This window comes from Triturus cristatus, chromosome 9, assembly GCF_964204655.1.
Source record: "Triturus cristatus chromosome 9, aTriCri1.1, whole genome shotgun sequence".
Classification (NCBI taxonomy): Eukaryota; Metazoa; Chordata; class Amphibia; order Caudata; family Salamandridae; genus Triturus; species Triturus cristatus.
The window spans coordinates 374,061,204-374,088,750 of NC_140592.1; the positions used below are offsets into that span (position 1 = coordinate 374,061,204).

The 27,547-nt window shown below is 52.5% G+C and overlaps 1 protein-coding gene across 2 annotated transcripts in view; it reads left to right on the top strand.

The window, feature by feature from the left end:
• LOC146797975 (calcineurin B homologous protein 2-like) overlaps positions 1-27,547 on the top strand; it is a 76,521-nt gene that overhangs the window by 8,319 nt on the left and 40,655 nt on the right. For both annotated transcript variants that reach the window (XR_014968575.1, XM_085625195.1), the window contains exons 2-3: positions 4,218-4,290; positions 14,444-14,524. Coding sequence is in view for 1 of the 2 variants with exons in the window: in XM_085625195.1 (XP_085481321.1) it covers positions 4,218-4,290; positions 14,444-14,524 (154 nt within the window). In the remaining variant the exon portion in view is untranslated. The remainder of the gene's footprint in view (positions 1-4,217; positions 4,291-14,443; positions 14,525-27,547) is intronic.

The window sequence follows — 27,547 nt, forward strand, 5'->3', positions numbered from 1 at the left end:
CATGGATGATAGCCACAGTACTTCCGCACTTCTGTCCGATAGGTAGCTCTGCATGACCTTCTCCCCGACTGCTATGGGTTGCCTTTGTATGTTATCGTAGAGCCTTGCGCCTCACATAGTGGGCACCTCCATACGCTCTGGCTTCTTAGATCTGCCATGCACTGGAAGTGCACCAGCTTTTGCGATCCTCAAACATAGGTTCACCCTAGGAGACTTGGCGACCTTTTTCATGAGGGCTCCTTGCTTACATTCAACGAGCTTAAGGAACATCGCAATATTCCTAAGGGTCACTTTCTGATCCTTACAACGCAATATCTCGTGCACTGCACCATAGCTGGCGCATAGTGGTCGGAAAGCAACCAACCCACAAGGTAATGCAAGCTATCTATACAATGGGCAATGGACAGCACCTTACTAGGCGGCTGACTAAAACGTTGAAACAGACCTAGATAGAGAGTCTAATGATGCTAAATGGGAATGCATCCTCACTCTCTCTTTCACAGTATCTAGAAATGCTAGATTCAAACTTAACCATTGTTACATCCTAACCAGATCATGTCTGACCCCCAGAAAGGTAAACTCTTTCGGGAAGCCGAATCCCGTTGCCCGCGTTTACTATTGGGTGCTGAAATGTGACACGTTCTGGGCATGCCCTGCACTAACACACCTCTGGACTAAGGTAGGAGATCAATTACAGATGCTGTTGGAGCATAACATTCTAAGCGGCTTGTGCCCTGGGACTGTTGAACCGCTCTAAAAAACACAAAGCCCTATCTCGTTTCCTAGACTTCGCCCTTATATTGAAAATGAGGTCTATGACATGTATTTGAAATCCTGTTGAGTCTCCCTCAGCAGCTGTGTGGCATAGTGTAGTTATCAAACACACAATGTATATAAGGGTCCGAGGGGACTTAGTTTAAGGACTATCACACCTCCAATCCCCAAAAGACACTGGAAAAAACTAACAGAAGGTGTCAAGTCCGTTCTTGGAGAACAGAAAGCCACTGAATGCTGTAAGAAAAAGTGAAAACCTCTTCAGATAGTTAATACATCACCTAGGAGGAGTTAAGAGTCCATCAGCCCACCCTTATTGGCGGAGCTTCGTCATCTGTGGCTCTAAGGGGTCACGGTCTGGGCCCACACTGTCGAGCCAGCAGGCCCTGCCGAGTGCCCGACCTAATGATCCCAAGATAGAGAAACTCCTGCCACGGTGTGTATTCAAACTTATGAAGACTCTAATGATGTGCAGTGCTCAAGTGTAAATGTGCATTAAAAATGACTACATGGGCAACAAATCGCGAGGGGCGGGGGCGCAAACTCCGAACTACCACTTACAGTGCGTGAAACAAGATTATAAAGTATCCACCCTGGTCAAATGAAAGAGTTCAATTAAGATCAAGTGTTCTGGTGTTTCCTTCGTATTTGTACAGATGGAGCAGGCGCAGGCACACAGACACTAGCATCAGAGCATGCGCGTTGTGAGGACCAGCCAAATAATGTAAAGTGGCTGCAACGTCCTCAATGAAGCATACGCTAGCGCATCAACTATTGCCACAAACTTACCTGATGATTGTATTTTCACTGTTTAAAAATTTTTGTTTTTCACGAATTCGACACCAAACAAGTTAACCCTGCAGTAGCCTTGATTTCCATCATTTTAGGTCCTGAAGAAAGCCGGGTCAGTTGACCACATCGGCTGAAACATGTCGACCTTACTAGACTAAGCCAGGAAATAGTCAATCTTTCCAAGACTATTTGTTCTTTTAAATATGACACCTGGACAATCCTCAATAAACATATTTTTTGCCCATGTAGTCATTTTTAATGCACATTTACACTTGAGCACTGCACATCATTAGAGTCTTCATAAGTTTGAATACACACCGTGGCAGGAGTTTCTCTATCTTGGGATCATTAGGTCGGGCACTCGGCAGGGCCTGCTGGCTCGACAGTGTGGGCCCAGACCGTGACCCCTTAGAGTCTCAGATGACGAAGCTCCGCCAATAAGGGTGGGCTGATGGACTCTTAACTCCTCCTAGGTGATGTATTAACTATCTGAAGAGGTTTTCACTTTTTCTTACAGCATTCAGTGGCTTTCTGTTCTCCAAGAACGGACTTTATACCTTCTGTTAGTTTTTTTATAGTGTAGTTATCTCCTGGGAAGAAACTGAAAGCACAGTGCTTAGGCGGGAGGAGGACAGGGGCCTTTGGAAATGCCCTACCCTCTACCTCTCCAAGGTGGGACGAACTGATCAAAACCTTTCGCTCTCACGTCAAAGAGGACACCCTTCCCCGTAGAAGCGTAGTGATGGACTAACCCTACTCTGCAATTTGTACCCTGTTCATTCCTACCTTAAAGTGAATGGCAGCTCTGATCGCTCACTTCTCCCTCCAAAATGGCAGACGCAAAATCCTTGTAACCATCGCTAAGTTCCACACGGGATCTCCTTCTCTTGACCTACCACCAGTAAAATTTGCAAATCACATGAATTTCCATTGTAGCTGCCTTGCTTCAAGAAACCTCTATCCGCTGCAAAACACCCCGCAGCTGACGCTTTTGTCTCCTACAAGGCAAGAGAGCAGTCAAACATTTTGGGGCATATTCACGAGCCCCTATTGCCACCACAACGTCATTTCAGTGACGTTGTGGTGGCGATAGGGGCCTCGCCCTATTCACAAGGCAGCGTTAAGCCACTTAACGTGGCTTAACACTGCCTTGTGAATAGGCCCCCTTTCACGCTGTGTTTAGCATGAAAGGGGCGTGCAGTGGGTGTTGTTGTGGGCATTCCACTGCAACACCCATTGATATTTACGCTGCCCCCTATTCACAAGGGCAGCATGAATAGGAGCTAATGCCAAACTTAAGACCAGGAAAACCCTGGTCTTAAGTTGGCAATACGAGGAAAAATGCATTATTTCTCCTCGTTTTTTCATTTTCCATATGTGCTGCCTTGTGCAGCACACATGGACAATGCAGAATGCCATGGTTTGTTTATGTACAGGAAGGTTTCCTTTCCTGTACATAAACAAACCTTTTTTTTTAAATTCCATTTTGTAACTTACTTGTGTGATGCATGAAGCAGCACACATATGGTGCAGCATTGCTTTTCCGAAGTGGCGGAGTGAGGCGTTAAGCTAAGAAAGCTAACGCCTCTCTCGCCACTTCCTTGTGAATATCCCACATTGTGTCTACCTTTGACCCCTTACAAGTGGTACATTGTTACGGTGTTTGATATTGATTCAGTTCTGGCAAGAAGGAGCACTTCAAGCTTTACTAACAATACTGCCCACCAGAGGCTGTATCCTATTGTTAGACGAGTTAACACTGATGTAATAATCTTCTGAAATGTATTTGCTCCTAACAGCTGTACAGTCTGTATAACTCTGCCTGCTTGTATACTAGTGTGCTTTGCTTTCCAACAAGAATATCAAAATAAGAAACTTACAGGCACATGCATCAAGCTAGGATTTTGCCAATCCTTAATTGCGAATATTAAGGATTCGCAATTAAGGACTCGCAAAATCCTATGCATGTAGAAATCGCTTTAAAAATAGCGATTTCTAAACATTCCTTAATTGCGACTCGCAAATTGCGACTCGCAATTAAGGAATACCTTCCCATTCATTCCTATCGGCCTAGCAGCCCATAGGAATGAATGGGAAGACATTCTCAATTTGCGATTCTCAATTAGAGAATCGCAAATTGAGAATGCAATTTCAAGGGTGCCAGGGTGTCAAAAGGACACCCTGTTGCACCCCTGAAATCTGCATATGAGTACATCTTGCACACACACATGCCCCAAGGGCATGTATGTGCGTAAAATGGAACTTTGAAAAATGCACTTTAGTGCATTTTTCAAAGTGTATGCAAATTACCATGAAGTTCAACTTCATGGTAATTTGCGCCCCATATTAGCGAAATCGCAATTTTTTTAACTTTAATGGATTGCATTTAAGGAATCTCAATTTGCGATTTCTGAAATGCAATCGCAATTTAAGTAATCGCAATTTAGAGATTACTTAAATTGCGATTTTTGCATTTGGGATGATGCATCCCAAATGCAAAAATACCGGTCGACGTTTGCGACCGTTTTTTCTTTTGATGCATGTGCCTGATAGTAACAAATTATTTTAAAAAAAAAAGCATTGCTTGGGATGTCAGGGAGTCAGAATGCATCACACGGGTTTTAATATTACAACTTTATGTTTCTACCTAGTTTCTCCATCCAGCATCATCCGCCTGCACCATCGCTTCCAGGCGCTGGACAAGGAAGGCAAGGGCTACCTCAGGTACAGACAGGGCTGCCACCTTTTTTAGAAAAATATTCATAATTTGTTTACTTTTGCTGTTGTGGAACAGCCAAGAGTTGGTGGGTGAAAAGACATTTGTGTAAAATTGTCAGGATTCTTTTATGAGATGGCAGTTATCCCTCTGTTTGCTCTACTAATCATTCTGAAGCAATTTAGACCGCTGTCAAGTACTTATTGACTAATTTTGTTATGTTTGCAGTTTTAAGATTATGTTTTAGAAGTGAAAAATACCCGATTTCTCTGTTTTTCCTAATATTTCCATCAGCCTGACTTAAAAGTACAGGCCAGGCCTGTAAAATGCAAAACAGCCCTCCTGAGAGCCGCAAATATTGGGGCTCGTGAATGAGAAAGGCCCGGAAAGAATGCCCAGTGTGCAACAGGGCACAAGAATCGTCTACTCCCACCTGGGTGGATTTGAGCAGTGCCGGATTAAACCCTGTGGCGGCCCCTAGGGCAGTCGAAATTTCGGGGACCCTTCGCAAATTATCTCCTAATACGTTTTTAATTTTACCAACCAACAATTTTATTGCACAAAGCTAAAGATTAACAATTATTAATGTTATTAAACAAAAAGTAAACATTTTTTTTTTAATAAACCAACAAAACTTAAAATATTCAATGGGCACATTACATAAATACTGTCTTTTCTCTATAGAATCCAAAATCTAAAGTTTTCTTTTCGTTAAGTTGATTCATTTTTTTCTATCTTTTGGAAACAATTTAAGAGAGCTTGATTGTAATTTTCTTTAACGAACAAATCAATATCATTTTGATCCGTTGTCACGGTGCCACTAAAAGAAGTGGGCCCATAGACCGGCGCCTACTTTGCCTATTTGGTAATCCGGAATTGGTTTGAGACTAGAGGCGGGCAAGTCATGTAAGCCTCGAGCCTGGCTCGACTAGAATTGTTGGCTTGGCTCTTGTCCAATTGGGGCTGATGTGCCAAAATAGAGCTGAGACAAGCATCCCAAGCACACCTTATTCCCTTTTTATCACACATTAAAAAAAGTAATAAATCAGTGTTGGAAAGGCGTTCGCCGGAGAGGGGTACGATACACGTCTTGCCCACCCCTTTGATCCACCTCTCCCAAGTAGGCCGAACCAGGCGCGCACACCCTGAACTTACACTACGAACAGAGGGACACCACACGTATTTCTTCGTAGGACGATAGGTTCTTTTATCGAAGGTTTCAAAGGATCTTTATGATCCAAGTTGCAAGTAGTACATCAGTGGCACAAGAGACTACAAATCGGTGGTAGGGGAATGGGGGTAGCGGGACAGTCTTTGAATGTAGTGTCTCTGCCAAGTACCCTGCGGACAGCTCACAATCCTCGAGCTGGAGGGTGTTGTTTCTCTTGGCGATCTCTTGCCAATTCTTCCTCGAGGGGAGAGCCGCGAGTCACTCAGCAGGCACAGGTAGTTCGGAGTTCGGGAGCCGCGACCTCGTCAGCAGGGCTCAGGTGGTTCAATGGTCGGGGGCCGCGAGTCACTCAGCAGGCACAGGTGGTTAGGAGTTCGGGAGCCGCGACCGCGTCAGCAGGGCTCAGATGGTGCAATGGCTGGAGGCCGCGAGTCACTCAGCAGGCCCAGGTGGTTCGGTGTTCGGGAGCCGCGACAGCGTCAGCAGGGCTCCGGTGGTTCCAGGTCTTCTCTGCCATTCGTCCCTCCGGCACCCCCTATTATACTCCCCCTGCCCTTTGAAGTCCGGAGTCCTCGCAGAGAGGGGCCTTTGGTGACTGAGGGGGTTCGGCGGGATTTCCTGCCGCTCGTTCCTTTGGTCTTTTCAGGTGGGTCTGGGAGGGACCCCAGACGCTCGGCAGGCGAGGCGCCTGCGCCACAGGGGCCTGGTGGCCGATCGAGCCCTCCCGGGGGAAGGCGATCCGAGGTGTGACTGGGCTGGCGCCTCTTGGTCTGGCGCCTCTTGGTCTGGCTCGGGGGGTTCCCGCTCCCTTGGTCGGACATGCGTGGTAGGGTGTCGAGTCTGGCGGGGGCTCTGGCCGGCCCTCGGGTCTGCGTGGCTGGGGCGGCCGGAGTCGGAGATGCCGTGTCTTGGGGTGGTTGCAGGTTGGCTGGATGATCGGGAGGGCCTACGCCGTGAGGCCGGTCTCACACGCGTCCCCCCCAGCTGAAAGGCGTGGAGAACTACCCATCCACTGGGGGGTTCTCCTCGCCGAAGCGGAAGAATCGGGACAGGCCGTCGGCGTTGGCATGATCCGTCCCGGGGCGATGCTCGACAGTGAAGTCCATCCCTTGGAGGGAGATTGACCATCGTAATAGCTTGGGGTTCTCTCCCCTCATCTGCATCAGCCACCGCAAGGGCCGGTGGTCCGTCTGCACTCTGAAGTGGGTTCCGAACAAGTAGGGCCGTAGTTTCTTGAGGGCCCAAACTACGGCGAAGGTCTCTCGTTCTATGGTACTCCAACGCTGTTCTCGAGGCAGCAGCCTTCGGCTGATGAAGGCTATATGCTGATCTATGCCCTTGTCGTTGAACTGCGAGAGGACGGCCCGATGCCGTGTTCGGATGCGTCGGTCTGGACCACAAACTCTTGGGAGTAGTCGGGGGCCTTGAGTACTGGGGCGGTGCATATGGCGGTTTTCAAGGCGTCGAACGCTTGCTGGCACGGGGGGGTCCACTGCACCTTCTTCGGGAGCTTTTTGGAAGTCAACTCCGTGAGGGACCCTGCGAGGCTACCATAGTTTTTAATGAACCTCCGGTAGTATCCTGTGAGGCCCAGGAAGGCCCGGACTTCCGTCTGAGTGGTGGGGGGCTCCCAGGACTTGATGGCGTCGACCTTTGGTTGGAGGGGGGCGACCTGCCCGCTGCCCACCTGATGCCCCAGATAGACCACGGAGCCTTGCCCGAGCTGACATTTGCTGGCCTTCACGGTTAGGCCGGCTTGGCGCAGGGCCAGTAGTACTTGCCGGAGGTGCTGGAGATGCTCGTGCCATTTAGAGCTGAATACGGCTATGTCGTCAAGGTACGCTGTGCTGAACCCCTCGAGTCCGGCCAAGACCTTGTTTACCAACCGCTGGAAGGTGGCCGGGGCATTTTTCATTCCGAACGGCATGACCCTGAAGCGGTAGTGTCCATCGGGTGTGGAGAAGGCGGAGCGTTCCTTTGCTCCCTCCGTGAGCGCAATCTGCCAGTCTCCGCAGGTCAGGTCGAAGGTGCTGAGGAAACGAGCAGCCCCAAGGCGGTCGATGAGCTCGTCGGCGCGGGGGATAGGATGAGCGTCCGCTCGGGTGACCGCATTGAGCCCCCGGTAGTCCACACAGAATCTTAGTTCAGGGGCGACCCCAGGGGCGGCCGCTTTCGGGACCAGGACTACCGGGCTGGCCCAGGGGCCATCGGAGGGTTCGATCACTCCAAGGGTCAACATCTTCTGTACTTCGGTCTTGATGCAGGTGCGGACCCGGTCAGGCACCCGGTAGGCTCGGTGTCTCACAGGTGGGCTGTCGCCGGTGTCCACGTCGTGGACACTCCAGTCGGTGACCCTTGGGATTAGGGAGAAGAGGTCTGCGAATTGTCTGAGCAGCTGGCGACAGTCGTCGGACTGTTGGGGGGTGAGGGTGGTCGACAGTTTCACTCCCTCCACGGAACCATCTATTTCTTTATCGCACAGGGGGTCGGGCAGGGGTTCAGTGTCTTCTTCCGCCCCATCGTCGGTGGCCAGGAGCAAACTCAACTCCGTTCTCACAAAGTGGGGCTTGAGACGGTTCACGTGGAGAACCCGGAGGGGGTTCTGCGGGGACGGCACATCGATCAGGTACGTGACCTGACTCTTCCGCTCGATCACCTTGAAGGGGCCAGTCCATTTGTCTTGTAGGGCGCAGGGTTTCACCGGGGCCATGACCCAAACCTGCTGGCCCGGCTGGAACTCGACCAGAGTTGCGTTCTGGTCATACCAGCGCTTCATTTCTTCTTGACTGGCCTCGAGGTTAGCTTCTGCGAGTTCTCTGAACTTCCGGGTCTGGTTGCGGAGCGCCAGGATGTAGCGGAACACATCAGGGGGGGTCCCCCGGGGGCTTGTCTCCCAGCCCTCTTTGACCAGGCTCAGGGGCCCCCGGACGGGGTGTCCGTATAGTAGTTCGAATGGGCTGAACCCCAGGGACTTTTGGGGAACTTCCCGGTACGCGAACAGGAGGCAAGGGAGGAGGACGTCCCATCTTCGGCGCAGGGGCTCTTCGAGGCCCAGGATCATCCCTTTCAGGGTTCTGTTAAAGCGTTCCACCAGGCCGTTGCCCTGGGGGTGGTAGGGGGTCGTGAACTTATATGTTACTCCGCACTGCTGCCACAGGGACTTCATGTAGCGGGATATGAAGTTAGTGCCGCGATCACTCACAACCTCACGAGGGAATCCTACACGGGAGAAGATCCCCATGAGAGCCCGGCCCACCACTGGAGCCGTCACGGTGCGGAGGGGAATGGCCTCGGGGTAGCGGGTGGCATGGTCCACCAGGACGAGGATAAATCTGTGGCCCTGGGCGGTCTTCGGATCCAGGGGTCCCACGATGTCGATGCCAACCCGCTCAAACGGGGTACTCACAACGGGAAAGGGTTGTAATGGAGCCTTGCGCTTTCCGCCACTTTTCCCACTGCCCTGGCACGTGAGGCAGGATTTACAGTGGGCCTCTACATTTGCTCGCATCTTGGGCCAATAGAAGTGGGTAACTAATCGCTGATATGTTTTGTCTTGTCCTAAGTGTCCTGCCAAGGGTACATCGTGGGCCAGGCCCAGGAGGAGGCTTCGGAAGCGCAGGGGTACTACCAGTACTCGGGCTGTGCCTAGCTCGGCTGACTTTTGTTCGCTGTATAGGAGGCCATTGTCCCAATATACCCAGTGGGTTCCGGACCGGTCACCGGCGGTCTGGGCTTCGGCTTGTTGTCGGAGTCCCACGAGGGAAGGGCAGGTGGCCTGTTCTTGGCAGAACTCTTCACGGGAGGGACCTCCCTCACAGCGCCACTGGGCCATCTCGGGCAGTTCTCCGAGCTCAGTCAGTGCCTCAGGGGCGGAAGGTTCCGATCCCTTGCCCGGGTTAGTGTCTTCTTCTCCTTCTGGAGGAGGGTTGTCCGTTTCTGGTAGGGTGTCCCGTTTCTCGGGGACAGTGTTCCGTGGGAGGGCCTCAACGCCCTCGGAGAGAGGCACTCGCGCGGTCATGGAGCGCGTGGTGGCGCAGACCCATTCGGGTAGGCCCATCATCTCGAGATGGGCTCTTCGTTCTACTTGCCCCCACGGGGAACTCTCAAGGCCGTTGCCCAGGAGGCAGTCTACGGGCTGTGATGTTCGGACAGCTACCTTCAATTCTCCGGAGACTCCTCCCCACTCGAAAGGCACCAGAGCCATCTGGCAGAGGCTCTCGGAATTGTCGGAGGATATGACCGGACAGAGGGCATCGGGTAGGATCTGGTCTTCAGAGATTAGGTTGCGGTGGACCGCGGTGACACTTGCCCCGGTATCGTGGAGGCCCTCGACTCGGTGGCCGTTGATGGTCACCTGCTGTCGGTACTTCTTCGTGTTGGCGGGCAAGGGTGTTCCGGGGACCATTTCTCGATCCCCAAGGGAGACCAGGGCCATGGCAGCTGGTTCCCACTCTTTGGAGTCCTCTATCTCTTCCCCTAGGGCCACGGAGGCCATCTGCCGGGCCGGAGGGTTGGTCGTTGTGGGTCGTTGATACAGGGGACACTGGGGGTCATTGGCGTAGTGTCCGGGCTGTTGGCAGCGGAAGCAGGTGGTCCTGGTTTGTGGCCCTAGCCGCCCCGGGGCTCCGGTGCTGGCTGGGGACGGGGCTGGACCTGCCGCCGATGGGCTGCTGGGAGGGCTGTGCGGAGGCCCCCCTTGGAAGTCTCTCGGTCGGCCTTGGTTTCCTCCGCCCCTCTGGCGGGGGGGTCCTTGACTGTGGCGACCGTAGTCCCCCACGGGGCCTCGGGTGGCCCGGGTGTTCACCCAACGGTCAGCCTCGGCGGCCAGCTTTCGAGGGTCGGTGAGTTTACTGTCCAGGAGATGTTGGCGCAGTTCTACAAAGCAATTGGCCGCTAAATGTTCCCAGGCTATCAGATCAAACAGCTCTTCGAAGGTGGAGACCTTGCTGCCCTTGACCCACCCGTCCAAGGCCCGGCTGTAAAAGTTCACGTATTCTACCCATGTGGTGCCCGGTATCTTTTTGCAATCTCGGAACCGTTGCCGGTACATTTCGGGGGTGAGTCCATATCGGCCCACGAGGGCCTCTTTCATGTGGCTGTAGGAGTTCATGACCGTGGAGGGCAGATCCAGCAGGGTATCTCTTCCTTCGCTTAGAAACCGGCCCCATAGCCCAGCCCCCCAATCCTTCTGCGGGACTCGGTGAGAGGTCATGGCGACTTCGTAGGCCTTAAACCACTGCTGGATATCGTCGTTTTTGTAATACTCCTTTACCACATCCTTGGGGATGTGGACTTTGGCTTCTACGGTGGAAGCGGATGGTGGATTCCCGGAGGGTCGTGACTCTTCACTTTTAGCCCTCAACTCGATCTCTTTTAGGCTGCGTTCATGTTCCAGCTGGAGTTTCTTTTCTTCGTGCTCTCTTTGGCGTCTCTTTTCCTCGAGTTCCCCTTGTAGCCGTAACTGCTCGACGGCTAACTTTTTCTCGGCCAGTTTTATTTCTCCCTCGCTTTTCAGCTTGGCCAGTTCAAGTTCGTGGTTGCGGCCTCTCTCTCGGTCTGCTAGTTCCTCGGGGGACAGGTTCCCCTCTGGCCCGCTGTTTCTCACCGGGATGCTTCGTGGTTCCTGGGCGGAATCTCCTTCTGTTTGGGTCGGGGACGCCCCTGTCTCGACCCAGGTCTTCAATACTTTCTGGAAGTCTTCCTTTGTGCTTAATCCGGTGGTAGCGATTCCAAGGTCTTTGCAAAATTGTTTTAATTCTCTATGCGTATAATAGTCCAATTGATCCTCTCGGAACGTCGAGCTCATTTCGGTACCTGCGGCACCCAGGGAGGTTTCTCCTTCCATCTCTGTTTGGTAGTGCGTCAGTCGTTCACTGCACGCTCTCTTTCGGTGTCGGCTCGGATCCCACCGCTGCCACCAAATGTTGGAAAGGCGTTCGCCGGAGAGGGGTACGATACACGTCTTGCCCACCCCTTTGATCCACCTCTCCCAAGTAGGCCGAACCAGGCGCGCACACCCTGAGCTTACACTACGAACAGAGGGACACCACACGTATTTCTTCGTAGGACGATAGGTTCTTTTATCGAAGGTTTCAAGGGATCTTTATGATCCAAGTTGCAAGTAGTACATCAGTGGCACAAGAGACTACAAATCGGTGGTAGGGGAATGGGGGTAGCGGGACAGTCTTTGAATGTAGTGTCTCTGCCAAGTACCCTGCGGACAGCTCACAATCCTCGAGCTGGAGGGTGTTGTTTCTCTTGGCGATCTCTTGCCAATTCTTCCTCGAGGGGAGAACCGCGAGTCACTCAGCAGGCACAGGTAGTTCGGAGTTCGGGAGCCGCAACCTCGTCAGCAGGGCTCAGGTGGTTCAATGGTCGGGGGCCGCGCGGTCTCACAATCAGTCGACGCAGAGCACACAAAATCTAAAATAAAGTTACTTTTCTGCTGTGTGTGTCTGCAGCCATGCTGAGCTGTAATTCGCAAGTGTCTCACAGACCTTGAGAAGTCGGAGAGCTCTTTGTTTTACTTATCAGTACATTTCATATCATTGAGGTGCTGATTTGCTGCTTTTTATTAAGTCAAAGGAAGGCAGTGATAGTAGCATTAAAAATATTCTTCTGCATTCCCTTATGCTTAGCATTGTTGAAAGAAGACATTTAAACATGTTATTCATATATTGGAAATCATTGAAAACAAAGCATTGTCCTTTGATGGTAGATGGACAGAGAAAGAGATATTCATGCACTGACTGGATAGCACACCTTGCGGTAAGGAAACTGGGTTAAAATCGCGGCTTACCACTTGACCAAATAGTGTGAGCCTACACATATCACTATACTTCACTGTGCCGCATTTGAATTTAGCCTTAACGATAAGACAACTTTGAAGAAATATACTTCAGGATGCATGCTATATAAAACCCTCAATTGCATATGCTTTAATGGGTTATAATGTTGCTTCACATACACCAGTATTGGCCATACATATGGGACACTTGACAAAATGACAGCTCTTGATCCACTCGTGGCAGTAATGTCTGGGCACTGGAGGTGAGAGATATTATGGGACTCATTTAAAGTACGGTGGACGGTATTTACTCAATCAGGGTGACAGAGTAAAATATTCTGTTGCCCTGACAGTGTACCTTTCCTCCAAATTTTGACTTGTTCTCCAGCCCAGTAGAAAATAGTCATTGACAGGAACTGCTGTAACAGTGGTTCCTGTCAATTAATTAAGTTTGATGGACGGCTACGTAAAACAAGACAGCCACCTTTCAAACTTTTAATTTGTTTTTGTTTCTTCAAAAACATAATCCCAAAGCGGGATTTTGTTTTTCAAAAAACAAAAACTAATGCTCCTCCTACCAGGGAAGTTTTCCTCCATGGTGTAGGGGTAATTTAAAAGATTTTACTGTCCCTTACCACCAGGTTTTTCACAGTGGTACGGTGTACTAGAAACTGGCCGTTCGACCACCCACTTTGCATCAGGCGGGCGATCGAGGGGCCAAATCTCCGATGGCCCAACAAAATAAGAAATGTTACTATTATTTGTACATGACATGTGCTGCACCATTTACTTTTTGAATCGTTTGATGGCTCGCCTCGTACTTGGACTCTTAAAGCCAAGCCAACCCTTGGATTGGCATTGGCTTGCCCAGCAAATTTCTTGGCTTGCCCACTTCTGTTAGAGACATTATGGATATTATTGGAGCCCTTCCTCTGAAATGCAGGCCCGATGCAGGAGGTGGGTAGGTAGGCCTAGCTAGTAAGGCCGGGCTTTGGTTTGACAATATTAGCTGGTCAAGGGGGTACTTTGTAATTGAGTTGTACAGGCTGAAACTGCAACGACAGAAGCCTGCGCTGCAAGCCGGAACCAAAATGTTATTTAGTATTCCACGACTGCAGCCCTCATCGATGGGGGTACTAAGTAGTTCAGAGTGGACCCTACCTGTGAGAGGGTATTGGGGGGTGAATATATGTGTGTTTTATTTGAAGGAAGTATCCTGAAATGAGGGAGGACACTTTAGCATGTGTGTAGGCCAATGGCATTAAGGATGTGGTTCTAGTGTGCAAATTGGGTATATGGGGTAATTTGTATGTGAGGGTTGCGGCTGAGTCTGAGTGATTAGTGCGCATTGTCAGGATGCAGCCCGGGCTTGAGGAAATAGTTTGTTGTTGCCAGGGCACCTCCTTGGCCTGAGGTTTATAATGCATCTTTGAAGACCCCAAGGGTGTGAACACGCCAATTTTGGTGATAGAGACTCAGAGTGAAGGCATATATTGAGTAGCTTGGGGTGCTTTCTCAAGTTCATATGGTACAATGTTATTTGTTGTGTAGTACTGATTTAACACTTAATGTTGTTTTATGTTAGACTCTTGTGACACCCAGTCCTTAAATATGATTTTAATGCCGTCTCTCCTCTTCTCTTCTCTTCTCTTCTCTTCTCTTCTCTTCTCTTCTCTTCTCTCTTCTCCTCTCCCTTCAATTCCCCTATTTTTCTTCACCTTTGTGTTACCCTTTCACATGGATTCTCTTCCTTACTACCCTTTTCATTGTTCCTGCCCCTTTCTTCCCCATTCTTTAACTTCATATATTTTCTGTGGGTGCTTTGTCACATCACTTAACTCCTTACTTTCCCATTCCTCACCTTCTCCTTTTCAATTTCCCTTCCCTTCTTCCACTCTATTCCTCCCCATACTTCTTCCCCCCTTTCCCTTTCATCTTTACCCTTCCTTTATCTATTACCATGTTCTCCCCTCCATTTGCTTTGCCCATCACATTCATCCACGTTTTCATCCTTTTCCTACATTTCATCCGTTCACCTTTTCTGGCTCCTCTTCTGTAACTTTCCTCCCATTTCCCGTCTTCTTCCCTTCCACACTTCTTCCTTCTCTTCCTCTCCACTCTTCTTCTTTCACTTTCTTTGTTTCCTTTCTGTCGTCATGTTTTCCTTCCTCGCCTTCGCCCTGTCCTGCCGTCTTCTCTGCAGTAAAGAGAACTTCCTTTGTATCGGGGAGCTGGCAGTGAACCCGCTGGGGGACAGAATCATCAACGCTTTCTTTGGCGATGGGTAAGTTAACCAAGCCTCATTCGTTTTATGAAATCTACACAACTGCAGCCGAGGGCCGCCAGAGCTATTTGGTGCCTGAGGCACTTGAGAACATGGGAGTAGTTGCCTCCCACTCCCAATACAGGCTTACATTTGTACTCACTCTCCTCCACTACTGATGGGTGGAGTAGTTGTCATAGACATCAGTTAGGGGGGAGTCAGAGGTAGAAACCGGTGCACTTTTCAAGGCGTTTAGCACCACATTAGCTATACTGGTCTTAGGCAGGGCCACTAGAATTATGCGATTGTGTGGCTGCGGCGATTTTCGCATAATTATTGATTTGACGCATGTTAGAAATGGCGATTTCTGGTTGGCTAGGGATTGCGCCAAAGCCAGGCAGAAACCACCACTCTAGTCAGGGCTGGGGAGTTACACGCCAAAGATAACCCCTGCTCACCCCCTTGGTAGCTTGGTACGAGCAGTCAGGCTTATCTCGGAGGCGATGTGTAAAGCGTTTGCGCGTGCACCCAGCAGCAACACCCAAGGCCCAACACAAAGGAAACTCCACACAAGGTTATATATGAAAATAGCCTTTGTATTATACCAAAACACATTAGATAATATTCACTCAATTTACACTGTGCCAAATGGCATGGGCAGAATTTTACAAGGGATTATATGTACAGGGGATAGGGCCACCTGGACCACTGTTAGGAATTAGCACTTTTAGAACTTAGCACTTAGAACATAGGATAGAAAATTACTGTAGCGCAAAATAACACATGTAGCACACAACCAGTAACTACTGGTAACAGGTAAGTACCACCTACGCAACCCTAACCACCTTAGGAGAATATCGCGCAGGGAACCAGGACCTCACTAGCACCACCTGTACTAGGAGAAAACAACCACCTAAGTATCACAATACCTGTAGGGGTATAAGCACATTACACATGACGCATAAGAACACATTCAGAGGTGTAAACACAAGGCACATGACGCATAAAAACACATTCAGAGGTGCAGGTTAGGAACAATAGCGCAAAACTCACATTAGCCACCACCTGTGCTAGTCCCTAGGCCAACTGGCCTTGTCGGGGCTAGGACGCCCTGTGTCCAGCCGAGTCAGGGCAAGACTGCGCGGGCTGCGCAAGCCAGGAGCGACTGAGCACCACCTAAACGATGCAGCTGCCCACGAAGTGCTGGGCAGCTGGGGGAAAGGAACCTGGCACCGGCGTGCCTCCTGAGCCCTCTCTGGGCTCGGGGGTGCCCTACGACAATGGGGGAGCCTCGTGGGCTCAAACAACTAGAAATGCCCCCCTAGAGCCTCCGTGGCTCAAGAAACAATGTGCCCCTTGTTGGAGTCTCGCAGGCAGTATCACTGTCCATGTCCTCGTACGTTGGAGTGGCCCGCTGCCTTCCGGGGCCGCTCTGAACACCAAGAGAACTGCCCCCGTCTGTTGGAGCCTTCTAGGCTTTAGAATACTAATGGCCCCGATGTTGGAGCCTCACTCGGGCTCTTAAACAAATATGCCCTCGCGGTGGAGCCGTCTCGGCTCTAGGACAATGTGCCCCGTTAAACGTTGGAGTCCCGCTCGGGGGACTCAGCAAGATATCAGGCACTAGCGTGGGAGCGACCCCCCCCCTCACTCACCGGGGCTTCGTCGGGGCAACCTCCTGCTGGTTCTCTGCTCCGGTCCCTCGCAGCGGGGCGGCGGAGCTTCTTCTCTGCGGGGGGAGGCTCCGGCGGCAGTACGTCTTCCTCAGCGGTGGGGGCAGGCACCGGCAATGTGCCTTGGGCCCCCTCCGCCTCTGCTAACCGGCTGGTGCACTTGCGGGGCTCTCCTCAGGGCATGGGAGCCCCGCAATCCCCTGCACGTCCGGAGTTGGCCCCGCCCACATCCGGGCCGGGTCCTCACGATTTCCGGGTTGCCGCGGGCAGCGGCGGTGATTTCTACACGGGGTGGGCACCCGTATTCGGACAACAACACCTGCGGGGTGGGCACCCGCGGTTCCGCTATTTGGCGAGCGGGGTGGGCACCCGCATAGGAAATTGAATAATTAAGCAGGGTAGGCTCCCGCGTGTCATGCAGCAACACAAGCGGGTGGGCTCCCGCTCGGAGGGCACACAGCGGGGGAATCCCTATGTCGGGATTCCCTTGATATCCAACGCAGTTCCGCGCTGCTCCAGACAGGCAGGCGCTCTTCAGTCCAGGTGCCGCACTTTCGCCCTTGGAACCACGGCGGTCCCCAGCAGGTAAAGAGACAGCGCTTCCCAGGCGCTTAGGAGAGAAAGGAAGTCCAGCAAAGTTTTAGGAAGGTAGGCAGGGGGCAAGGCTGGGCCCAGAGCCAGCTCACTGGGCTTCCAGGCAGGGAGGTAGTCCAAGTGGCGGTCCTCTGGCCCAGCAGCAGCAGCAGCCCCCTCAGGCAGGATCCTGGAAGAGAACAAATTGTAAGGGGACACAGCCCCTTCTAATACACCTTTTCCCTTTGTCTCAAGGTGCAGGGAAGGGGCGAACCAGTTACAACTGGTTACTGAGCACTTTGTTTTGCTCAGCCCCTCTCCCTATTCACTGGCAGGGCTAGGGTCATCAGTCGCACCACAGGGGGCGGAGCCAGCATTGTGTAGGGAAAGCCCTGCCCTATTCAGGACCAAGGTGCACTCCTCCCCAGCCATCAGCATGCTAATCTCACACTCACCACTGGGGCAGACCCACCCAGACTCCTGGAGCCAGGCTCACCAGCCAGCTCCAGCCAATCACACGCCAGACACATTTTACACTAATATGCCAACTCCTAGAAGTGGCACTTCTGCACATGACATAATCACGCATCATACATCATTGCGAAGCATTCAATCACACGAGTCCGCACATACTAAAACTCGAGCCTGCACACCCCACGCATCAGGAACTACCAGGGACACATACATTCCCCATGCATTCCTATGGGAGGGCAGGCCTATTTCACCACATGCACTCAGAGTGCGCACGCACTTTACTCTGGGACACAGGGAAAGTGCGCAGAAACCAAAAATCACTACCACCAGGTCACCAGTAAAAGCAAAAAGTTCAGGGGTGAAACGGCCAGAAGGGCCAAGTCCAACAACGCATTTGCCACATAATCCATCATCTGTCACATAATCTGTAGATTTTAACAACAAAAACATTTGTTTCTAGCTCAAATTGTTCAAAAGTTACTAAAAATGCAGCGACACGTGTTGCTGTGCGGTGGAAGGCCTTCGCAAAGGTTGACTGATCACCTTTCAGTTGCTTATTGCTATATTTGGGTGTTAAACTGGTACTAATGTACAATCAATGCCCAGACAGTGGTATCAAGTTTCAAAATTGCGAAATAATGAAGTAATACTTTTACAAAATGTGGCGGATTATGCCGCTTAATTTGACTTTTCTTGCCGTATAATTTACTCAACCCTGCCACATAATTTGGTCAATTCCTGCCACATAATTCCAGTGGCCTTGGTCTTAGGGGTCATGAAGGCAGTAGCAGGGCCAAGAAGCTATTTACTATCTGCAGTCTTCACTCCTCGCGCTCCGCCTAACACCAAAAGTATGCAGCAAATATGAGGCTGTTGTGGGATTAGCCATGAGACCAAGGAGCGACCTACTGATTTCATCTGCTGCCAAAGGTTGTGTGAAGTCACTTTTGCTACACTTGATATTATGGCGCATCAGCGATCACCAGGTCTGTCAGAAACTTTGGTGGGGCTCAGGTCACATACATGATATGGGGGCCTACTCTGGTTGCCTCCCTCATTGATAATTTATAAATACATTTAGCAGTGGTTGGGCAAGGTGCTGTAAAGAGTGGGGCCTGCGGCAAATAGTCCCGGCTGCTCCCCTTCTTGTAACGATCCTAACAACCATATTGCTTGTCTTCATCTACGACTTAGAGCTCATTGGCAATCACTTTCTATAGGCAATGGGAAGGATAGATGTCTCTGGATACAGAGTACGGATTGGGTAGTTGTTTGCTGCTATCGTCATTGGATAGGTGGTTGTCACCTTCTGAAGGTGATGGTTTCATGGATTGTCTCCTTCTACAGGTCATGAACTGGGGTACCTGATTCACCCCACAGGTTGGAGCTGAAGGCGGTGCATCTAGATACAGACAAGAGCAGGGTTAGAGATGGAGAAAGTTGACTATGGAATGGTTGTCTCCAACGAAAGAGATCAGTTGTCTCACATTAAAGAAGACAGTTGGGCTACTTGGTTCCTACTCAAGGAGAAACTGGAATAGTTTTATCTTCTAAATAATCTTATTTGAGGATACCCATGCCTCTCAAGCATGCAGCACTCTAGCAGGTCTTGTAAACCTGGAGATAGTCCAAGAACTATATACAGGCCCAAAGCCTGGTCCAAACACAATGCCACCTTTCCTAGTCGTAGCCCAGGCCGGGTACATCACCCATACAGCCCCACTCAATACCACAAACACTACGTCCTGCTCAGATCTCAAATGACTCACCTCTTGGTGACTTTCACTCTACTTGTCCTTATGTGGCAGATCCAGGATTGCTCAATCAAATATGTTTCCACCCCAGTGGAGAGGTGTGGCTCACTGGTTAGAGGCGGCAGACCCGTAAGCAGAGAATCGGCCAGGGACCAGGGTTCAATTCCCGACGCGGCAGGGTCGTGGACCAGGGTCAAAACGGACTCGATAATTCTCGCCTCGGTACCTACTCTAACCAGGAACACACTCGGCAACTCTGGGCATTAAGCTTGCCTCATCTCTACAACGGCCCCCCACAGACGCCGGGGATGCCTGGTTTCACCTTGGAGATTCCCAGAAAGGGACCATCTCACAGGGATAGCCAGGACGGGTTCCCCAGCGGTCTACAGCGCCGGGACGCCCCGTTGCTGGGGCAGCTGTGCGCTTTACAAGTCTACAACATTTACATTTACATCTGTGCATGTTCCACGAACATTTTCGCAGGAAAACAAAACGCAGGTTTCAGGCCTACTGGGTACCTTCCCACCCACACAGTCTTCTTTTCTGTGTCCTGCCTGTTCCCAGAATGTCTTACAGAGATTTTTCTGCATTCCGTCCATCAATTGTGTGTCTTTTGCTTTCTCGCCCTAAGTTCGCCAGGTATGCCCAGACGTGGGTCCTGGGCTCACTGTGCCACTGGAATCAGGCTATCCTGGCTGAAGAGGGGTAAAACCCCGAAACCGGTCCTAGGAGGCTTGTTTCCGGTCCAGGGAGGACCTGGCTTGGCAGTTCGGGTGGACTGTTCCCATGAGGCACAGGGTCAAGACTGATTTGCATATGGCCAGGTCTAAACTGGGGTGGCATGGTGAGCAAAAGAATGATGGATTTAACCCAGATTTCTTGACTGGGGGGTGAATGTTTTGATTTGTTCAGCATTCCGTCCATCAATTGTGTGTCTTTTGCTTTCTCGCCCTAAGTGCGCCAGGTATGCCCAGACGTGGATCCTGGGCTCACTGTGCCACTGGAATCAAGCTATCCTGGCTGAAGAGGGGTGAAACCCCAAAACCGGTCCTAGGATGCTTGTTTCCGGTCCAGGGAGGACCTGGCTTGGCAATTTGGGCTGGACTGTTCCCATGAGGCACAGGGTCAAGACTGATTTGCATATGGCCAGGTCTAAACTGGGATGGCATGGTGAGGAAAAGAATGATGGATTTAACCCAGATCTCTTGACTGGGGGTGAATGTTTTGATTTGTTCTGCATTCCGTCCATCAATTGTGTGTCTTTTGCTTTCTCGCCCTAAGTGCGCCAGGTCTGCCCAGACGTGGGTCTTGGGCTCACTGTGCCACTAGAATCAAGCTATCCTGACTGAAGAGGGGTGAAACCCTGAAACCGGTCCTAGGATGCTTGTTTCCGGTCCAGGGAGGACCTGGCTTGGCAGTTCAGGCTGGACTGTTCCCATGAGGCACAGGGTTAAGACTGATTTGCATATGGCCAGGTCTAAACTGGGGTGGCATGGTGAGCAGAAGAATGATGGATTTAACCCAGATCTCTTGCCTGGCGGTGAATGTTTTGATTTGTTCTGCATTCCGTCCATCAATTGTGTGTCTTTTGCTTTCTCGCCCTAAGTGCGCCAGGTATGCCCAGACGTGGGTCCTGGGCTCACTGTGCCACTGGAATCAAGCTATCCTAGCTGAAGAGGGGTGAAACCCTGAAACCGGTCCTAGGATGCCTGTTTCCGGTCCAGGGAGGACATGGCTTGGCAGTTCGGGCTGGACTGTTCCCATGAGGCACAGGGTCAAGACTGATTTGCATATGGCCAGGTCTAAACTGGGGTGGCATGGTGAGCAAAATAATGATGGATTTAACCCAGATCTCTTGACTGGGGGTGAATGTTTTGATTTGTTCTGCATTCCGTCCATCAATTGTGTGTCTTTTGCTTTCTGCCCTAAGTGCGCCAGGTATGCCCAGACGAGGGTCCTGGGCTCACTGTGCCACTGGAATCAAGCTATCCTGGCTGAAGAGGGGTGAAACCCCGAAACCAGTCCTAGGATGCTTGTTTCTGGTCTAGGGAGGACCTGGCTTGGCAGTTTGGGCTGGACTGTTCCCATGAGGCACAGGGTCAAGACTGATTTACATATGGCCAGGTCGAAACTGGGATGGCATGGTGAGCAAAAGAATGATGGATTTAACCCAGATCTCTTGACTGGGGGTAAATGTTTTGATTTGTTCTGCATTCCGTCCATCAATAGTGTGTCTTTTACAGAGATTGGGCATCTAGAGTGTGACGCTTTTAAATTGTACTTGCATCTTCAGTCCAGCTCAAATCAGACCAAAGCTTTTGAAATCTTACCCCAGGATTTTGTACCCTGCTCTGTCGCAATGTAATTTCCCACTCTCTTTTCCACAACATAGTATGACGCCCCTACAATTACATATTGCTATATTATGCACTTGGTATTTGTATGGTGCAACACTTACCAGTTCACTTGCCTTCGGGTGCTTTGTGCAGACATCAGTCAACAGTTGTGATTTATCCAGTAGAGGTTCTCCACTGGGGCATTTCATACCCAACCACATTGATCTGAGAGGTTGGTTTGAATGGTTGGACTAGTGTTACTGACATATTGTGTGAGGGGGAGGATATCCTACACCTTCCAACTTAGCATGCATGAAGGTTGATCATGTAGTTGGTTTGCATGGAGGGTTGCCGTGGGTCTTGAGAATCTCCACCAAACCTGTGTCAATGATGATAGTGCTGTCATGCAGGGGCAGTGGATTTTGTGCCCCTCCAAATGGCATGAGTGGTTGGGTGTCAAATTCTGTCAAGTGAAATCTTTGAGTATCTTCTGTTTGTATTTTCCCTGGTTTAGGTCTTGATCCAAACATGCAACCATGGGTTCTTCTTGAGTCAAAATACAGACCTCTTTTCAGAACTTCAATCAATCACATATTCTATTGGCCAGCAATGTCTTGCTGGTGCAGTAATGCTTTTCTGCTCCCTCCAAGACCTCAATTCCTACATGACTGCCCATGTGGAGGCTTTTCATTGGCTTCCAAAAAGAAATAGGATAAACTTCAAGGCAATGGTTTTAGTGCATAAAGCCCTGCGTGGCTCCGGGGCCAGCTATCTGAGGGAGAGGATCCATGACTACATCCCTTGCCGCACCCTGCATTCTTCTTCTGAACAGCTGGTGAAAGTCCCACGTACCTGCCAGCTTTGAACGGGCAGCAGATCGTTTTCTTACTTAGGGCCGGGTAACTGGAACCAGCTCCCTAGAGAGCTGCGCTTAAAATGGGACCGCCCCGTCTTTAAGAAAAAGTTAAAGACTTGGCTTTTCCAATAATCTGCATGGGTCTTATCTGTAGGTGCCGTTTGTCTTTTAGCGCCTAGACACTTATGGGAGTAGCGGTGCGCTGTATAAATCTATATAACATTACATATAATATAACAGTCGTTATCATACTGACTAGTCACTAGTCATAATCACTGTGCCACTGTTTATCTGTAGTCATAATCACTGTGCCACTGTTAGAAGGCGACCTCAGAGGAGCCCGGAGGGGGGCCCTGACTATCCTGAGACCAACCCTCGAGGTATCGTAGCTGGGCACTGGCGGGAGACTCCTCAGGGGAGGAATCTTGTATCTAGGATCGTACACTCGGCACCACACGACAGAGAGACGCCACACCGTGAGTTCTTAGGAACAAATCTTTATCAAATCGGAGTCGTAGGATCTTTATGATCAGCAAGGCAAATATATACAAGTAGAGCACGGGCTCACAGAGTCTCGGGGTGGTAGGAGGTAGCGGGACAGTCTTTGGGGATATGGATCAAATGCAGGGGCGTATCCGGCGCACAGCTCACAATCCTCGAGCCGGGGGATACGCTTGTCGTCGTCGGGGTCCGGCGGGACCAGGAGAGTCTGTGGGAGCCGTGAGTCACTCAGCAGGGCTCAAGCACAAGTTCGGAGATCTTACGATCTTTCGGGGAGCCGCGAGTCACTCAGCAGGGCTCAAGCACAAGTTCGGAGGTCTTACGATCTTCAGGGAGCCGCGAGTCACTCAGCAGGGCTCAAGCACAAGTTCGGAGGTCTTACGATCTTCAGGGAGCCACGAGTCACTCAGCAGGGCTCAAGCACAAGTTCGGGGGTCTTACGATCTTCAGGGAGCCGCGAGTCACTCAGCAGGGCTCAGGTGTTTCCAAAGGCGAATCTGCCGGATATTCCCAGAGCACCCCTTGTTATAGGTCGACTCCTCTTTGATGTCCGGAGTCTGTGCAGGCAGGGGTCTTGTCACCTGGGGGTCGCTTGTCGGGGTTTCCTGCCATTGTCTTTTGATCCTTTCAGGGCCGGGTCGGGAGGAGTCCCAGACACCCAGCAGGCATGGAGCCAGCCCTCGGGGAGGTCAGAGGGCCGATCGAAACCCACCTTCCCAGGGGAGCTCAGAGGTGCGATGGAAACTGCTCCTCCCTCTCTCATCCCAATGGGAGCGCAATGTCCTCCAGCCGGAGTGGCGCCTCTAGGCCAGGGTCACGCTGGGGCCGGGCGGCCATCATGGTGCATGAAGTGGGCACGCGGGCCTGGTGTGGCCGAAAGGAGGAAGGCCACGGACGGGGAAGTCCGGGTCGGGTGTGTGTGTGTTCTGGTGGGAAGGATCGGCTAGGCTGTGTGCTCGGGGGCTGCATGAGGTGCATGGGTCAGGATATGTGGTGCGGGGACAGGGATGGCCATGCCACGAGGCCGGGTCTAACACGCGTCCCCCCCAGCTGAAAGCCAGAGAGAACTACCCATCTTCTTGGGGGTTCTCTTCGCTGAGGCGGAAGAACCGGGAGAGGCCATCGGCGTTGGCGTGGTCAGTACCAGGGCGATGTTCCACGGTGAAATCCATCCCCTGGAGGGAGATTGACCACCGCAGTAGTTTGGGGTTTTCTCCTCGCATCTGCATGAGCCATTGCAAGGGGCGATGGTCGGTTTGGACGTTGAAATGGGTGCCGAACAGATAGGGGCGTAACTTCTTGAGGGCCCAGACTACGGCGAACGCCTCGCGCTCGATGGTGCTCCATCTCTGTTCTCTGGGCAACAGCCTTCGGCTGAGGAAGGCTACGGGCTGGTCTAGGCCTTGGTCATTCACCTGGGACAGGACGGCCCCAATGCCATGCTCGGAGGCGTCCGTTTGTACCACAAACTCCTTGGAGTAGTCGGGGGCCTGGAGGACGGGGGCAGTGCACATGGCCGCTTTCAGGGCATCGAACGCCTCTTGGCAGGCAGAGGTCCACTGCACTTTCTTGGGTTGTTTCTTGGACGTGAGTTCCGTGAGGGGACCGACCAGGCTGCCGTACCCCCGGATGAATCTCTGGTAGTAGCCCGTGAGGCCCAGAAAGGCTCGGACCTCCGTTTGGGTAGTGGGTGGTTACCAGGCTAGGATGGCATCGATCTTGGGCTGTAGAGGGGCGACCTGGCCGCTTCCGACCTGGTGCCCCAGGTAGACTACCGAACCTTGCTCAATCTGGCACTTGCTGGCTTTCACGGTGAGGCCTGCCTGGCACAGGGCGGTTAGCACCCTCCGGAGGTGCTGGAGGTGCTCACTCCATTCGGAACTGAAAACCGCAATATCGTCTAGATAGGCAGCGCTGAACTTTTCCAGGCCGGCCAGGACTCTATTTACCAGTCGCTGGAAGGTGGCCGGGGCATTTTTCATCCCGAAGGGCATCACGCGAAAGCGATAGTGCCCATCCGGGGTGGAGAAGGCGGACCGCTCCTTGGCTCCTTCTGTGAGCGCAATTTGCCAATAGCCGCAGGTGAGATCGAATGTGCTGAGGAACCGAGCAGCCCCGAGTCGGTCAATGAGCTCGTCGGCTCGGGGAATGGGGTGGGCATCGGCTCGGGTGACTTCATTGAGTCCCCGGTAGTCCACGCAGAAGCGGAGTTCTGGGGCGACACCGGGGGCAGCTGCTTTCGGGACCAGGACCACGGGGCTGGCCCAGGGACTGTCTGAGGGTTCGATCACTCCCAAGGTCAACATCTTCGAGACCTCGGCTTGAATGCAGGAACGGACCCGATCAAGGACTCGGTATGCTCGGTGTTTCACCGGTGGGCTGTCTCCGGTGTCCACGTCATGGACACACCAGTCGGTGACGTGGGGGCCCAGAGAGAATAGGTCGGAAAACTGCCCTAGGAGCTGGCGGCAATCCTCACGTTGCTGGGAAGTGAGGGAGGGGGAGAGGTTCACTCCCTCTACGGAGCCATCCTTCTCTTTGGTACACAGGAGATCAGGGAGGGGATCCGACTCCTCTTCGGCCCCGTCATCGGTGGCCAGCAGGAGGCTCAGTTCCGTCCGCACAAAGTGAGGCTTGAGGCGGTTCACGTGAAGGACCCGGAGGGGGTCCCGTGGTGACTGGACGTCCACCAAGTACGTGACCTGACTCTTCCGCTCAATCACTTTGAAGGGCCCGGTCCATTTATCCTGGAGGGCGCAAGGTTTCACGGGGGCCATGACCCATACCTGCTGGCCCGGCTGGAACTCGACCAGAGTGGCGTTCTGGTCGTACCAGCGCTTCATCTCTTCCTGGCTCGCCTCCAGGTTGGCCTCGGCCAGCTCTCGGAACTTCCTAGTCTGGTTCCGGAGGGTCAGGACGTATCGGAACACATCTCGTGGGGTGTTTCGGGGCGCCGCCTCCCACCCTTCCTTGACCAGGCTGAGGGGCCCCCGGACGGGGTGCCCATAGAGTAATTCAAACGGGCTGAACCCCAAGGATTTCTGGGGGACTTCCCGGTAGGCGAACAGGAGGCAGGGTAGCAGGACGTCCCACTTCCGCCGGAGGGGCTCTTCCAGGCCCGCGATGATCCCCTTCAGAGTCTGGTTAAACCGCTCTACAAGGCCATTTCCTTGGGGGTGGTACGGGGTGGTGAACTTATAGGACACTCCACATTGTTGCCACAGGGACATCATGTATTTGGAGATGAAGTTCGTACCGCGATCGCTCACGACCTCGCGGGGAAAACCCATACGGGAAAAGATCCCCATCAACGCCCGGCCCACCACGGGGGCTGTGACGGTGCGCAGGGGTATGGCCTCAGGGTATCGGGTGGCATGATCCACCAGGATGAGGATAAAGCGGTGACCTTGGGAGGTTGGGGGGTCCAGGGGCCCCACGAGGTCGATCCTGACCCGTTCAAAAGGGGTACTGACGACAGGGAAGGGTTGGAGGGGAGCCTTGCGCTTTCCTCCGCTCTTCCCACTAGCCTGGCACGTGGGACAGGACTTGCAGTGGGCTTCTACATCCGCTTTCATTCTGGGCCAGTAGAAGTGAGTCACGAGGCGACTGTAGGTTTTGTCCTGGCCCAAGTGGCCTGCGAGGGGGACGTCGTGGGCCAAGCCCAGGAGGAGGTCTCGGAAGCGTAGGGGTACCACCAGCACCCGGGCGGATCCTAGCTCCACCGACTTCTGCTCGCTGTACAAAAGGTCATTTTCCCAATACACCCGGTGCGTTCCAGTTTGGTCGCCCGCGGCCTGGGCCTCTGCTTGTTGCCGGGGCCCGACCAGGGAAGGACAGGTAGCTTGTTCCCGGCAGAACTCCTCTCGGGAGGGGCCCCCCTCATGGCGCCACTGGGCCAACTCGGGCAGATCGCCTAACTCGGTGACCTGTGCGGAGTCGGAAGGTGGGGGTTCGTCACTGGGGACCGACCCTACTTGTGGGGGGATGTGGGGACCCTCGGCGGAGACCATCCTGTCTTCTGTGGTCGGGGCGTCTTCGACTTCCCCAAGGGGGGTCAGTCGGGCTGCCATAGATCGGGTGGTGGCGCACACCCACTCAGGGAGACCCATCATCCCTAGGTGGGTCTTGCGCTGGACTTGTTTCCAGGGGGAACTTTCCAGGTTGTTCCCCAGGAGACAGTCGACTGGCTGGGAGGTTCTCACTGCGACTTTCAGTTTACCGACCACCCCTCCCCATTCAAAAGGCACCAGGGCTACCTTCCACAGACTTTCCGTATTGTCAGCGGAAATTACCGGGCAAAAGACGTTGGTGAGGACCTGGTCTTCGTTGACTAAATGACTGAGGACACCGGTGATGCTGGCCCCGGTGTCACGAAGGGCCTCTACTTGGTGGCCATTGATCGTTACGAGCTGCCCATATTTCTTCGTGTTGGAGGGCAGGAGGCTTCCAGGGACCATTTCTCTATCTCCTAATGATACTAGGGCCATGGCGGCGGGTTCCCACTCTACGGTCTCCTCAACCTCCTCCCCCAGTGCTACATTGGCTATCTGTCTAACGGGGGGTGCTGTCGGGGTGATGTGTGGGGCCATAGGGCATTCAGGGTCGTTGGCGTAATGCCCGGGCTTCTGACAACGGAAACAAGTGATGGTCACCCGGTGCCCCCGTCTCACGGGTGGGCCGGATACAGCTGGTGGGGCGCCGGGAAAGGCAGGGGTTGGGTTTTCGGGGGACTGGGCTGGGACTCTCTCTGCCCTCCCTGGTTCCCCCCCTCTCTGGCGGGGTGGTCCCTGACTGGCTCGGGGGTACTCTCCTACGGGGCCCCGGGAGACCCGGGTGTTGGTCCAGCGATCCGCCTCGACAGCCAGCTTTCTCGGATC